The following is a 13,340-nucleotide window of genomic DNA, read 5'->3' as shown; positions in this document are numbered from 1 at the left end:
CCAGGCAGGAGCAGGATTTACTCTGTTTTATGTGCTTGGTGAGCACCTCGTGGCCTCAGGGTGGTGACTGCAGTGAGATTGATGGTTTTGGGGGAGCAGAGATGCAACTCTCAGCATGAGCTGTGAAAATGGGCCCGTGGTTTGTGTCGTTCCTGCAGTCACCACACCACGTCTTCCCAGCTGATTTGGGGCTGAGAAGGGAAGCAAAGGGCCCAGTCTCACCTGGGGGCAGTGGAACAGGTGTAGCCATGCCCAGTGTCTGTTGGACAAGGTAGTTGCACCCTGGTCATCAGTGATGGGGTTTCAGCTGGACCAACATTTATGATTCCAGGATCCCTCCTCTGAGGTCATTTCAGTGTTCTGTGTAGAAATTTCTGTGTCTCTTCTCTGGCTCCACTTGCACACACCCCCCCAGCCTTGCTTTTGGCCACCCAGGAGGCTCCCAGAGGGATTCCTGGACCTGCCTAAAATGAGGGAGAAGACCACCAGCCCTACGTGCCTGCCAGTGATGGGCAGCACGAGGGCACTTCCACGGGGAGACGGACAAAGGGAGCTTTGTGGGACCGAGCCCACTGTCAGTGCTCAGTGCCCACCAACAAAGCACAACCCCAAGCAGCCATGGCACAGAGGGGACCCCCACTGCCTGGTGGGCTCCCTTTCCCTCATCCCCTTCAGGGCATGGTTAATTAAACTCTCACAAAGCCGGGCAGCACAAAGCAATTTCCCTGCTCAGCACAACCCACGGGGGCCTTTCACTTTTTGGCCGGAGGAGGGAAGGGATCTGCATCCCACTGCTTGCTCCCACCTCCATCCCACCCCCACCCACTCTCCTTGTCGGCTGGGATTTGTCATCAGCCAGGCCTGGTCCTTAAAAGAAGGAACAGCCCCTGGATGTCAGACTGGGCCTTTAGATCAGCCCTCAAGCCTCCCTCCATGAAAGACGGAGCTCTTGGAGCTCCCCACGTGCTGCAGGAAGGGCAGGAAGGGCTCTGTGTGCTCTGACAGATGTGGTACATGAGCCTCCATCCAGTTAGAATCAGGGAGTGGTTTGGGTTGGAGACAACCTTAAAGATCATCTTTTTCCACCCCCCTTGCCATGGGCAGGGACACCTTCCACTATCCCAGGTTGCTCCAAGCCCCATCCAACCTGACCTGGAACACTTCCAGGGATCCAGGGGCAGCCACAGCTTCTCTGGGCAACCTGTGCCAGGGCCTCACCACCCTCACAGGGAAGAATTTTTTTCCTAAGTTACCAGTAGCACCCCAGCAGCTGGTGTTTAAAATCCCGAAGCTGCTTCCTCTGCTCTGCAGCCCATGGATTGTTGGGCAGATTTTTAACCTTAAATTATTTGATTTTCCCTTTTAGTCCTTGCAGGGATGGGAGGGGGTGAGTGATAAACACAGTGGTGCTGCTGTGTTTTTAGGGTTGTAGGGGAGGGGGGAGTCTTGTAGCCCTGACCCACCTGGTGCCAGGTGAGATTGCACACTGAAATTGGCCTCCTGTGGCTCCAGAATCATCAGGCTGGGACACACATCCCTGGTAAACACACATCCTTCCCCTCTGGCCTGGGGACAGGGATGGAGAGGGTCTTGCCTGCTCTCACAGGCTGCAGATGGGACAGGGGGTGCAGGAGAGTCTTAGTCATGTGGGTACCTTTGTGTTTCCCTCTGGGGAAGGGGCTGCCCAGGTCATCACCACAATCCCCTTTGCCCCCTCCAAGGAATCCCCCGGACAAAGGCAGCACCTGCAGCTCCAGCTGGACACAGGCTGGGCTGGCCTCACTCCAAGGGTCAGGGGATCCAGGGAGACATGAAAGGGGAGCAGCATTGTGCCTGGAGCAGCTGCTTCCCAACAGGACATCCCCCCCAGCTGCCCGAGGCTGAGGGGGATAACAAAGCCCCCAGCTCTTGCTCAGAGGCTCTGGAGCACTGGAAGTTCTCATGATTAAAGGAAACAACATGAAGCTGAGTCAGGGGAGGTTTAGGTTGGATCTCAGGAAAAGGTTTTTCACTGAGAGGGTTGTCAGGCACTGAACAGGCTCCCCAGGGCAGTGGGCATGGCCCCAAGGCTGCCAGAGCTCCAGGAGGGTTTGGACAACGCTCTGAGGGACAGGGTGGGATTGTTGGGGTGTCCTGGGCAGGGCCAGGGGTTGGACTGGGTGATCCTTGTGGGTCCCTTCGAACTCAGGGTATTGATTCCATAAGCGTTGCAGATGGAGCAGGAATGCTTCCAGTGTGTCAGGGAGGACTGTGAGCAGGGTTAACCCTGCAGCAGAGGGGCCACCTCCCCACCTCCACCTGCCCCACCTGCAGCAGCATATGGTGCTCGGTGCCGTCTCTTCCTGCTTTATGTGGAATTATAACCCATGGTGGGTCCTCCTGCAGGACCCTGGGGCTTGTCCTAGGTCGTGTTCACATCAGCACAGGGCAATTTTGGCCACTGATTTGTGCTGAGAGCTTCACCCCTTCCCATAAGAGACCAGCCCAGAGCATCTGTGCCTGGCCTGTGTCCATTTGCCGCTGCCCTGTCCCCAGTGCACGTCAGCTGAGGAGATGAGCAGATGGAGTGACCAGTGAGACTTGGCTGTGCCACCCCGAAGCCCCTTCAGATCCCAAGGAGTTGCTCCAGCAGCCGGCGTGGAGCCGCAGTGTCCTGGCTGCAGCCGGCGTCTCCATGGGCTGCTGCTCCTTCCCAGTGGGACGTTGGCCATCCTGGCATGGTGTGGCACCGTGTGAGGGAGGAGGAGAGGCCGGGGGGGGGGGCAGAGCCTGCCCATTGGCACAGGGCCACTGGTGCCTCTCCCCACTGAGCCCAAGTTCCCGTTCCTGCAGCGCCCGGAGTTGGGGTCGGCTTGGCTTTGGGACTGACCTACTTTGTCCTGACACATATTCCATGGAGCCAGGCACCAGTCCAGGCTTGCCTGTGGGCCAGCACTAATTACTCCAGAGAGGTCTGTGAGGACACGAACTTGGAAGGGACATTTCCCTGTCTGTCTCCAACCCGCCGCTACACTTGGATTCGGGATTGAGAACCAGGGCTTTAAAAAGTGACATCTGGAGGAGCATTGGGGCCAGGTGCCTGCTCCACTCTGAGACACAGCTCCTCGTCTGTCCTCCTCATAGCTGGCCCTGGTTTTCAAAGGAACAGTGTGCTTTTCCCCAAGGGATGATGCCTTTACAGCTTAGGCAGGTTTGTGCAGGGGACACAAAGGCTTCCCTGTGCTGTTGTCCCAGGAAAAAATCTCTCCTCAGCCCACAGCACACAAGGACTGAGCTCTGCGGGCACCTCCTTAAGCTCTCAGCAGCGTGGTGGACCATTCCAGTCTTTTTCTGGCCTTCAGGCCACAGGATGCCTTTGCTCCATGATTTCATCCCATTGCTTTGGCTGCAGAGCCTGTGCGGACCAACAGGAGTTGTCACATTTCCCAGGAGAGCTAAATACCTAGGAAACACTCACCAGGGGCTCCTGCCCATAGCACTGGATCTCCAGAGATGAAATACTGGCCCATGACCCTTCTTTAGGGGTTACAGTCAGGGTTTTCCAAGGGAACTCGGTGTCCCCTGTTGGATTAGGTCACTGGTGGTGGTAACACAGCAGCTCTGCCTTTCCCAGCTCCAGCCTGAGCCTCCTCTCTCAGCAGCAAGTCACCATGGAAACATCCACCTGGAAAAGCTCTGCTTAGAGGACGTGTGGCTCTGGGATTCAGGGTCTGTCCTAATGGGTTTTCCAGCTGGGAGTTTTCCACAGCAGCACCTGTAACACCACCCCTCACCCCCATGGCCCTGCAGGTGACTGTCCCTGCCCATGGTATGCCCAGGGTGAGGACACTCCCTGTCCTCCCTGTGACATTCCCAGCAGGACTCATCCCAGGCACTGGGAATGTTGAGTGCCCTGAAAGCCTGTTATCTACCCAAGCACTAAAAAGAGGAGGAAGGCGAGGGAGGCATTTGAGTGGGAATGAGTGCTGGTGTTATTGCCTTCTAGGAGCTGTATTAAAATGTAAATTATAGTTAATGTCACCTTACAGGGAAGAAAAGCTCTTGAAATAAATGTCCTATTTTAAGGTCGTAGTGAACTGCTGTGAGTGCACACAAAAATCCTTTTTATGGGCTGTAATTAGCAGCCAGGTTCTGGCTGTTGCCTCATTTGGCACCTAAAGGGGAAAAAAACCCAGTATTTGGTAGAAATGACCCCAAATAGAATGTATGGAGCTTCCCAAATCTCCTCAGCAGCTGAGCCATGGAAGAGCCAGGCTCCCTACAACCACCTGGGAGGAGGTTGGAGCCAAGTGGGGGGTCAATCTCTCCTCCCAGATAACAGGAGGAAATGGCCTCAAGGTGCACCAGGGGAGGTTAAATTGGATATCAGGGAAAATTTCTTCATGGAAGAGGTTTTCCAGTCCTAGAACGTGCTACCCCAGGGCAGCGTGGAGTCACCATCCCTGGAAGAGTTCAAAAACCATGGAGATGTGCCAGGTTTTCCTGGCAATCTGGTGGATACCACAAGCCCTTCAAGGTCTCCTGAGGCTGCCCCTCAGCCCAGCACAGCCTCTTGCACAAGTCCAAGGCCTGAGGAACTTCCAGATTTCACTTCCAGCCCTCTTCAGTGACAAACTCTTCATTACTGGGGTAACAGGGAGCTCCCAGGGAGTGGACACCCCTCATGCAGGAGGAGGACCACAGGATGCTTGAGGCCATTTGGAAAACTTTTCAGCTTCACTGGCCCCTCTGGGTTTAGACCAGGCCTTCAAAGGCGTGGGAGGTGTTTATGTCTTATTTCTCAAACCTTTAATTTTACTACTCACAGTGATTAATGGAGTCTCTCTGTTCCTGTCTGTGTCCAGTTTCTCTTGCAAGCTGTAAAGCCACGAAGCCCCACTAGATCCCAACCAAAGATCCCTCTCCTTTCCTTGAAAACAGTTTGGTTCTGGTGAAGGGAACATGGATTTCCACTCTTGGTTTTCCTACTGTGGAGATGATGCAACCAAACTGCTGTTTCATGCTCTGGTTCTCTATGTGGATTTTGCTGGATCCCTGAGGGATCACAGAGTTATGGAAGGGCTAAAGGTGTGGGCTGGGACAGAGCTGCAGCCACAGCTTTGGGTGCACCTCAACCAGGCTGCCCTGGGCTGCTTCTCCTTGGATTTTGAGTGTTTCCAAGGCTGGAGGCTCCACAGCCTCTCTCTCCTGGTTTTTTACCACCTTTATGGAAAAAAAAAAAAAAGCTTTTCCTTATGTCTTCACTAAGCAAATGCTGTTTCTTGGAGGCTCCTGCCTGGCTGGAGGGAGCAGATGGCAATTCTGCTGGTAATACTTGGAAAACATCGACCCTGGCAGGGAGAGGCTCACAAATTCATTATCCCAGGCAAACCAGACAGAGATTTAAGCCGCAAAGAACATAAGGAGATTGTTTCACCAATCCCATCTTTGCTGTCTTCCCGGTGGCACGTGCATTTCCTCCAGAGGGGGGGTCTTGCATGAAGGAAGGAGGTGGCTTTTCTGGGCATTCTGGGTGGGATCTTCACTGTGCCCATCTGCAGCCCAGCAGGCAGGGGATGACAAACCTTGCTCTGGCTCATCAGTCCAGTCAGGATATGCTCTGACAGTGAGGTTGGACCCCACAGGCTGGTCTTACCTCACACTCAGTTGTTACACCGTGGTCTGCAGCTCAGGGACCCAACATCCACACAGCCAACAGCCCTGCCAAGGGCAGGACAGCCCCCAGCCCCTCTCTGGGAGCAGGAGAGATCAAAGGAAGGCAAAGGGCTGCTTTGCACCCCCACTGCACCTTCTGGATCCCGTCCTGAAGGACTGAGCGTCCCCACTGAGAAAGCAAATCCAAGGGCTTGCCCACGCTTTCCAGAAGGTCAGTGTGGGAGTCAGATCTCCAGGAGCACCTGTTGGCTCTGTTTCGTCCTTACAGGACCTAAGGGGCTCCAAGAGACCTGGAGAAGGACTTTGACAAGGGGCCTGAAGGGAGAGGACAAGGGGAAATGACTTCCCACCGCCAGAGGGCAGGGAAGGAATTCCTGTCTGTGAAAGTGGAGAGGCCCTGGCACAGGTTGCCCAGAGAAGCTGTGGCTGCCCCTGGATCCCTGGAAGTTTCCAAGGCCAGGTTGGACGGGGCTTGGAGCAACCTGGTCTAGTGGAAGGTGTCCCTGCCCATGGCAGGGGGTGGAACAAGACGGGCTTTAATGTCCCTTCCAACCCAAACCATTCTGGGATTCTAGGAATTGCCACAGCAGAGCCATTCCAGTGCACTCAAGTGTTAGGAACTGGCATTGAATGAACTCTTCCCTCCGCTGACAGCATTTGATGCCAGAAGCAGTGTGTGCTCCATCTCAGAGCGATCCAGCATCTCCACAAGCCTCCACACGTCCCCTTGGTCCAGAGGAGCAATATGGGAGCTCCCTCTGCTGCCTTGTCCAGCCTGCACCCTCCCCATAGCCTGGGCTTGCTCCAGCCTCCCTCTGCCACAGCCTGGCAACACCAGGCTGCTGCAAGCAGCAAGGAGTGGCTACTCCCTAAAAATCTGGAACCATCTCAGAGACTGTTTCGTGGCATTTCACAGGAGAAGATGTGTTGTCTCAAGTCTCCCCAGGTAGAAGCGACAGGACGAGAGGAAACAGCTTCAAGACTGCACCAGGGGAGGTTTAGGTTGGATATTAGGGGAAATTTCTTCATGGAAGGGGTTGTCCAGCCCATGGCAGTGGTGGAGTCCCCATCCCTGGAGGGATTTCAAAGCCCTGTGGATGTGGCACTTGGGGACATGGGTCAGTGGTGGCCCTGGCAGTGCTGGGGGAACGGTTGGACTCGATCTCAGAGGGTTTTTCCAGCCTGAATGATTCTGTGATGCTAAGTTGCAAGGCTGGTAATTCTTTTCTTCCTGCTCAGTGATTGAGCAGAGGTGATTAAATTGTAATTAAACAACACGTGATGGGATTGATTGGCCTGCAGGTGTCGTCTCCCCCCTCAAAGCCCAGGTTCATTCACTGCAGGAGGCTGACACGTGCTTCATTCCACCTCCCCATCCCTCAGACAGGGATGCTGTAGGGATGCTCACAGGAGGAGCTGCTCCTGTGCCTGTGGAGCAGTGGGCACATGGGCACTGGGCTCTCTTCATCCCTGGTCACTGCAGCTTTTCCCAGCTGCAGATGCTGATGCAAAGCTCGCCTTCCCTGTGACACCCCGAATATCTGTGCTCCACTGAGCTGCACAGCTTTGTTCAGTGCCAGTGGAGAACTTTACGCAGCTTTAAAGCTCTTCCAGGAGAAAAAAAAAGGAATTATCTGTCATGAGCATGTCCCTCTGAGCATCAAATTTCTCTTCCTGAGCTGCTCTGCCAATCTTCAGTGGCAGAAATGCTCCTGACACCGAGTGTGGGATTCAACATGAAGGACCAGCCAACCTTCAAATACACCCTTGTGGTATCCAGCCTGAACCCTTTCCTGCCTGCTGTGCTTCTGGGAGCATCAGCAGAGCCCTCAGGCACCACTAAACACACTCGTGCTCCTCTGCTGGGATGCTGGAATGTGATCCCTTGGGGAACCAGCCGTGACTGCAAGAAGATGTGCCTTAGTGTGCAACCTGGGCAACCCCAGGCAGAGCTCCCTGTGCCGTAGGGAGCCCAGCCAAAGGCCAGCAGGATTTATTTATCTCCTCTCCCTGGCACTTCTCTACCTCTGAGGTGGAGAAAATGAGGCAGTTCTGCAGCATGGTCCATCTCAGCTGATGGGCATCTCAAATAGATCCTTAGAGCTGCAGCTGGGGGAGGTGGTGTGTTCATTCCTCTTGGAAATACCAAATTACCAGGGTCCTTATCCAGGTAGTGTTGGGTACAGAGCCAACCCCACAACCCAGCTCCGTGCCAAGGATGGCACCTGTGTGTCTCTGGAAGTGGGCATTTTCTTTGCAGGAATCTCATAAGCTATCATTTGGAAGCTGTCTTAATTAAAGACAGGGCGTGGAACTGTCCTACTGCTTTGAATAGTCACGTGGGTTAATAATTTTGAGCTAAACAAGGCTTGTTGGAACAGGTTGCCCAGAGAGATTGTGGACTCCCCATCTCTGGAAGTGTCCAAAGCCAGGTTGGATGGGTCTTGGAGCAACCTGGGAGAGTGGAAGGTGTCCCTGCCCAGGCAGAGGGGTGGACAAGATGGTCCTTAAGGTCCCTTCCAACCCAAACCATTCTGGGATTCTCTGTTGCTGTTCACCAGGTTTTCAAAGATCTGGAATTCAGAGTCTTGACCAGTTCTGCCTTTTTCTGTTCCCCTGAGTCTCTGTCTCCCTTCACATGCCCTGACCCCATCCCTGTGCCCACACAGCACCGAAGCCCTTTGGCTCCCCATCTCCCAAAACCCCAAGGAGAGCTGAGCCCCCCCTTCTCTCCCTGTCCCCTCGCAGGTGGTGCGGGACCAGATCTCCCACTGCACGGTGAAGCTGCGCCAGACCACGGGCCTGATGGAATATTGCCTGGAGGTCATCAAGGAGAACGATCCCAGCGGGTTCCTGCAGGTGGGTGAGTGGGAAAGGCGCTGCAGGGCCGAGGGTAAGAGGCTGTCCCGGATTTTCCAGCCGTAAAATCAAGGGCCAGCCTCTCATCACCTCCAGGTTTGCAGCAGGAACAGGGTAGGGACGTTTCTTACCCTGACTGGAGGAACAGAAGGTTTGGGGATAAATTTGGGATTTAGCGGGAGGTGGTGGGTGGTGTCTCTCTGGAGCAGGGATCAGAACGTGCTGCCTCGTGGCTCTCCATTGGGAGACCAGCATAACAGCCCTTGGGAACTGCATCCCACTGCTCATTCCTGGGCTGGTCCCTTTGGTACCAGAGCCTGCCTTTAAATAATCCCCAGAGCCCCTGGGTTCCCTCTGCCAACTGAGCCTGCAGGGAAGGGCGATGCTGGAAACCACGTGTGACATCCCAGCCTTTGGGAGGCAGAGGGAGGGAGGAGAGCAGGGCAGGGGCACAGCACAGCACACATCCCAGTGATCCATGGTGGCTGAGGGTGTTCCTTGTCCCCAGATCTCCGATGCTCTCATCAGGAGAGTGCACCTGACCGAGGACCAGTGGGGAAAGGGGACACTCACCCCCCGCATGACCACGGACTTCGACCTGAACCTCGACAACGCCCCTCTGCTCCAGTCCATCCACCAGCTGGACTTTGTCCAGATGAAAGGTAAGGATATTTCCAATGCCTTTCAGAAGCCCATGTCTTCCCATTCCACGCAGCTCCTCACAGGGAAGGGGCAGGAGAGAAGAGTTTCTCACCTTCTTCCAGCAAGACTGGGGCACCCCAGACCCAGAGTTATGCCCGTTCCTGTGTGTTTTCCACCCCTGGGCCGACCATCTGCCTCCCTGTCTCAGATCCCTGGGCACCTGTCTGCCAAACTAGGGTGCCTGGAACTTGGCTTTGCCTGGAAAAGCAGTCCCAGTGCATTAGAAAGTTGTTAATGCATTAAAAAGTGCAATAGAAAGTGCTCTGCAGGTTGGGACGTGTATCCTGGGAACAGCACAAAGCTGTTCCCAAAGCTCTGCTCACATACCCACACTCACTCAGTGCTGAGCAGCATCTGGCATGGACCAGATGTCCCTCCAAGCACACAGAGCCACGTCACTCATCTTGGGGACTCCTCTCCCTCCCCTCTCCTCGCTGTTGGTTTGGACCTTCCTTTCGGTTTAAATTTCCTCCCCGTTCTCTGTTCCCTCTGTGCTCACTCTCCTGTACCACCAAGAGCTGCTGCAACCTGTGAGCAATTTGGGATTTAGCAAGCTCAAGGAAGCTGAAGAAGGTGCAAAAAGGGCTGTGGACACACAGGGAAGCTCAGGAGGATGTTGAACATGGGCTGTACCTTCAGCTGGTGCAGATGAGTTGCATGGGGAAAGGGCCACCAGCTGCGGGTCTGCCCCGGCTCTTCACTCCCATCACAGCTGGAATTCCTGGCTTGGGAGCTGTTTACACACCCCAGTGTGTCTCAGTGGTCAGGGAGAGGAAGGCTGATGACCACAGGGCTCCTCTGTCACGATAATGAGCATCTTCAGATCGTGGCCCTGCTGGCCTTTGCAGCAGTGAGGAGGGGCCGTGGCTGCTCGTGGTTGCTCATCGTTAGCCCGGCTGTTAATTTGAAATGTCAGTGATATTTTGTGGTAGCAAGCCCAGGGAGGGCTGGATTGCTATTTTACATTAGCCCTCCCTTCCTGCAATTTAGCCCAGAGGGTTATTTTTAATTAATAAGAGCAAATCTGCTGCTGGTTTAGCCGCCCACCCTCCTCTCATCATCTCCCTCCTCCTCTCAGCTCACCCTCACCGTGGAAATAAGTTGTTGGTTTTTTTAGACCAGCAGAAGGTGGGGTTTGGATCCCAAATCTGTGTTGCAGCACTGGGGGAGGGAGGGCAACACCTGAGGTCTTGATAAAGGGTGAGGAACAGGTAGCCTGGCAGTTCCTGAGGGTCCAACCCAGGAGGTGGAGGAGTCACAGCGGGGGAAAGCTGAGCCTTTGCCAGCAAGTCCATCTTTTTTCTCCCAGGCATCCATGGCTCCTCCACATCTTGTCTGGATTCTCTGTTGTCCCTGGCTCTTGTCACTTTGGGCAGTGAGGATGAGGATGGTGGAGGAGCAGCTCTGTTGAGAGAGATGTGTCAGTGGACACCTCCCTTCCCTGTCATGCTGTCACCCTTCCATGCTTTTCAGAGCGTGGGGTCAGAGACAGGGCTGCGTGACACACGTGGAGATTCCCAAACACAGCAGAAAAAAACCTGGGAGTCCTTTCTGCCCCCTGTGTAGCTGATGGGAGCCATAGGGGGTACTCAGCCCCTCAGCTTCAGGTCCTCTCCTTTTTGTTACAGTGAATTTATTTAATGGAAAAGCAGAGCAGCACTTGCTGCTGGCCTGTAGATAAGTCCAGGCTCAGGGCTCTGTGGAGCTTTGGGAGAGTGTCCCAGGTTTGGGATTGGCTTCTCTATATCAGGTGTATTGCTGTGCTGCCAAAATTCCCCCAAATTAATTAGTAAACAAGAATAAACCAGAGAAGCTCTGGGGAAACCTCAGCTTCAGCAAGCTGTGAGGTGGAGGAATTCGGAGTCCTTTCTGCTTCCTTTCCACCTCACGCCCTCCAGACCACAGTTAACACCCCTAGTGCTGCCTTCACAGCCAGGCAATAAGTGCATCCCAATAAATGCATCCTCCTCCTCGCCCCGTGTGGTGCCAGCAGCCAGGGTTCCACTGATTTGGGTTTAGTTTCCTCCCCAGTGCCGGCCCCGCCGATCCTGCAGCTGGAGGAGTGCTGCACCCACAACAACAGTGCCACCCTGTCCTGGAAGCAGCCCCCCTTGTCCACGGTGCAGGTGGAAGGATACATCCTGGAGCTGGATGATGGGAACGGCGGCCAGTTCAGGGTGAGTGCTCGGAGCAGGTCCCAGCAGGAAGGGGATGCTCCTGCCTCCAGTATTTCCCTGCCATGAAGTGACCTCAGAGCTCCTCGTACTTCTTGCAAGTCCCCTGTTCCCTGGAAAGGGGAATGGCTTCCCACTGCCATTTGGGATATTGGGAAGGAATTCCTGGCTGTGAGGGTGGGGAGGCCCTGGCACAGGTTGCCCAGGGAAGCTGTGGCTGCCCCTGGATCCCTGGAAGTGTCCAAAGCCAGGCTGGAGCAACCTGATCTAGTGGAAGGTGTCCCTGCCCGTGGCAGGGGGTGGAAAAACATGATCTTTAAGGTCCCCCTTCCAACCCAAACCATTCTGGTATTCCATGATTCTATGAAGCTCCGTATTTTTAGGTTGCTGAATATTTCATGCAGGGTATGCTAATTGCTGTGAAAACTTCATGCTTTGCCAGCTGCCAGCAAGCACAGAGGTGTTTCAGGCCCGAGGGCTTTTAAATTGCTGTAATTACACAATTAAAATATGATTTTTCTCTGATCCGACACGCTGATAATTATCCTGGCGTGTTCACATCCACCCAGAGCAGGCACAGGGACCAGCCCATGGTGCTCTGAATTCATCCACAGAAAACTCAGGCAGTCAGGAGCCAGAGCACAGTCCAGGTGGAAGAGAGGTGACATGGGTGGGATCTGGAGAGAGAAGGGAGCAGGAGGCTGGATGTGGGGAGACCAAGGCTCAGTGCTTGCGTCTGATAGTATTCCTTCCCGATATCCCATCTATTCCTGCCCTCTGGCAGTTTGAAGCCATTCTCCCTTGTCCTGTCCCTCCATGCCTTGTCCCCAGTCCCTCTCCAGTTCTCCTGGAGCCCCTTTAGGCCCTGGAAGGGGCTCTCAGGTCTCCCTGGAGCCTTCTCTTCTCCAGGTGAACACCCCCAGCTCTCCCAGCCTGGCTCCAGAGCAGAGGTGCTCCAGCCCTTGGAGCATCTCCATGACATCCTCTGGACTTGCTCCAGCAGCTCCACATCCTTCTGATGTGGGGGCCTCAGAGCTGTGTGCAGCATTCCAGGTAGATCTCACCCAAGCAGAGCAGAGGGGCAGGATCCCCCCCCTCACCTGCTGCCCACACTGCTGGTGCTGCAGCCCAAACACGTGTCAAGGAACAAATCACAGTCTCAATCTGCTCTGCTTTAGCCATACAGTGCTCACAATCTCCCCCAGGTAGCAGAGCAGGGCTGAATCCCGTGCATCCCGACCTCCAGGAGCTGTTCTCCCAGCCCTGGGGCTCCACACTGTGGGCACTGACCGTGGTTGCCTTGCAGGAGGTGTACGTGGGCAAGGAGACCATGTGCACGGTGGACGGGCTGCACTTCAACAGCACCTACAGCGCCCGGGTCAAGGCCTTCAACAAGTCAGGAGTCAGCCCCTACAGCAAGACCCTGGTGCTCCAGACATCCGAGGGTAAGGAATTGCAGCAGCTCCAGCCCGGAGCGCTCGGACACCGCTCACACGCAGCCTCCAGCACACCCCAGCTTAGCTCTGCTGGTGCTCCAGTACCTGAGCATTCCCTGCGGGAAAGCCAGCGCTGACCACAGGGGAAAGGGGATGCCAGGAGCCTGAAACAGTGCCCAAACTTCTGTCTCACCCCCTTTCCTTTGCAGGAGGTGTTCTCTGGGGAGGTGCGGTGAGAGGTATTTGAATTTGGGGTTGCGTGGCACAAAGGGAAGCTCAGATGTTTTCATTAATCCCATTTAAAACAAAACACTGTCAGCATTGCTCCTGAGGGCTGTGCATGGCTGGAACCACAGGATTCAGCCCCTGGAAGTGCAGGACAGGGAGCAGAGGGACCACAGAGCCATGTGGGTGTCCTTCCAGACCCAGGGGTGCACAGCCAGCCCCGCCAGCATCGTCTGCCTCACCCCCACAGCAGCAGGAGCTCAGAGGGAATATTAAACACTCCCTTGCA

The 13,340-nt window shown here is 54.9% G+C and overlaps 1 protein-coding gene across 6 annotated transcripts in view; it reads left to right on the top strand.

Moving 5' to 3' along the window:
* TRIM9 (tripartite motif containing 9) overlaps nucleotides 1-13,340 on the top strand; it is a 64,086-nt gene that overhangs the window by 35,961 nt on the left and 14,785 nt on the right. For 4 of the 6 annotated variants that reach the window (XM_027744443.2, XM_027744441.2, XM_027744438.2 and 1 more), the window contains exons 4-7: nucleotides 8,404-8,514; nucleotides 9,023-9,176; nucleotides 11,236-11,393; nucleotides 12,697-12,835. In XM_027744443.2, the coding sequence (XP_027600244.1) occupies nucleotides 8,404-8,514; nucleotides 9,023-9,176; nucleotides 11,236-11,393; nucleotides 12,697-12,835 (562 nt within the window). The remainder of the gene's footprint in view (nucleotides 1-8,403; nucleotides 8,515-9,022; nucleotides 9,177-11,235; nucleotides 11,394-12,696; nucleotides 12,836-13,340) is intronic. The other 2 variants (XM_027744444.2, XM_027744439.2) reach the window with 1 other exon arrangement.

This window comes from Pipra filicauda, unplaced genomic scaffold (assembly GCF_003945595.2).
Source record: "Pipra filicauda isolate LSUMZ 115617 unplaced genomic scaffold, ASM394559v2 scaffold508_size1329835_pilon, whole genome shotgun sequence".
Lineage (NCBI taxonomy): Eukaryota > Metazoa > Chordata > Aves > Passeriformes > Pipridae > Pipra > Pipra filicauda.
This window is presented reverse-complemented; position numbering and strand designations above follow the sequence as displayed.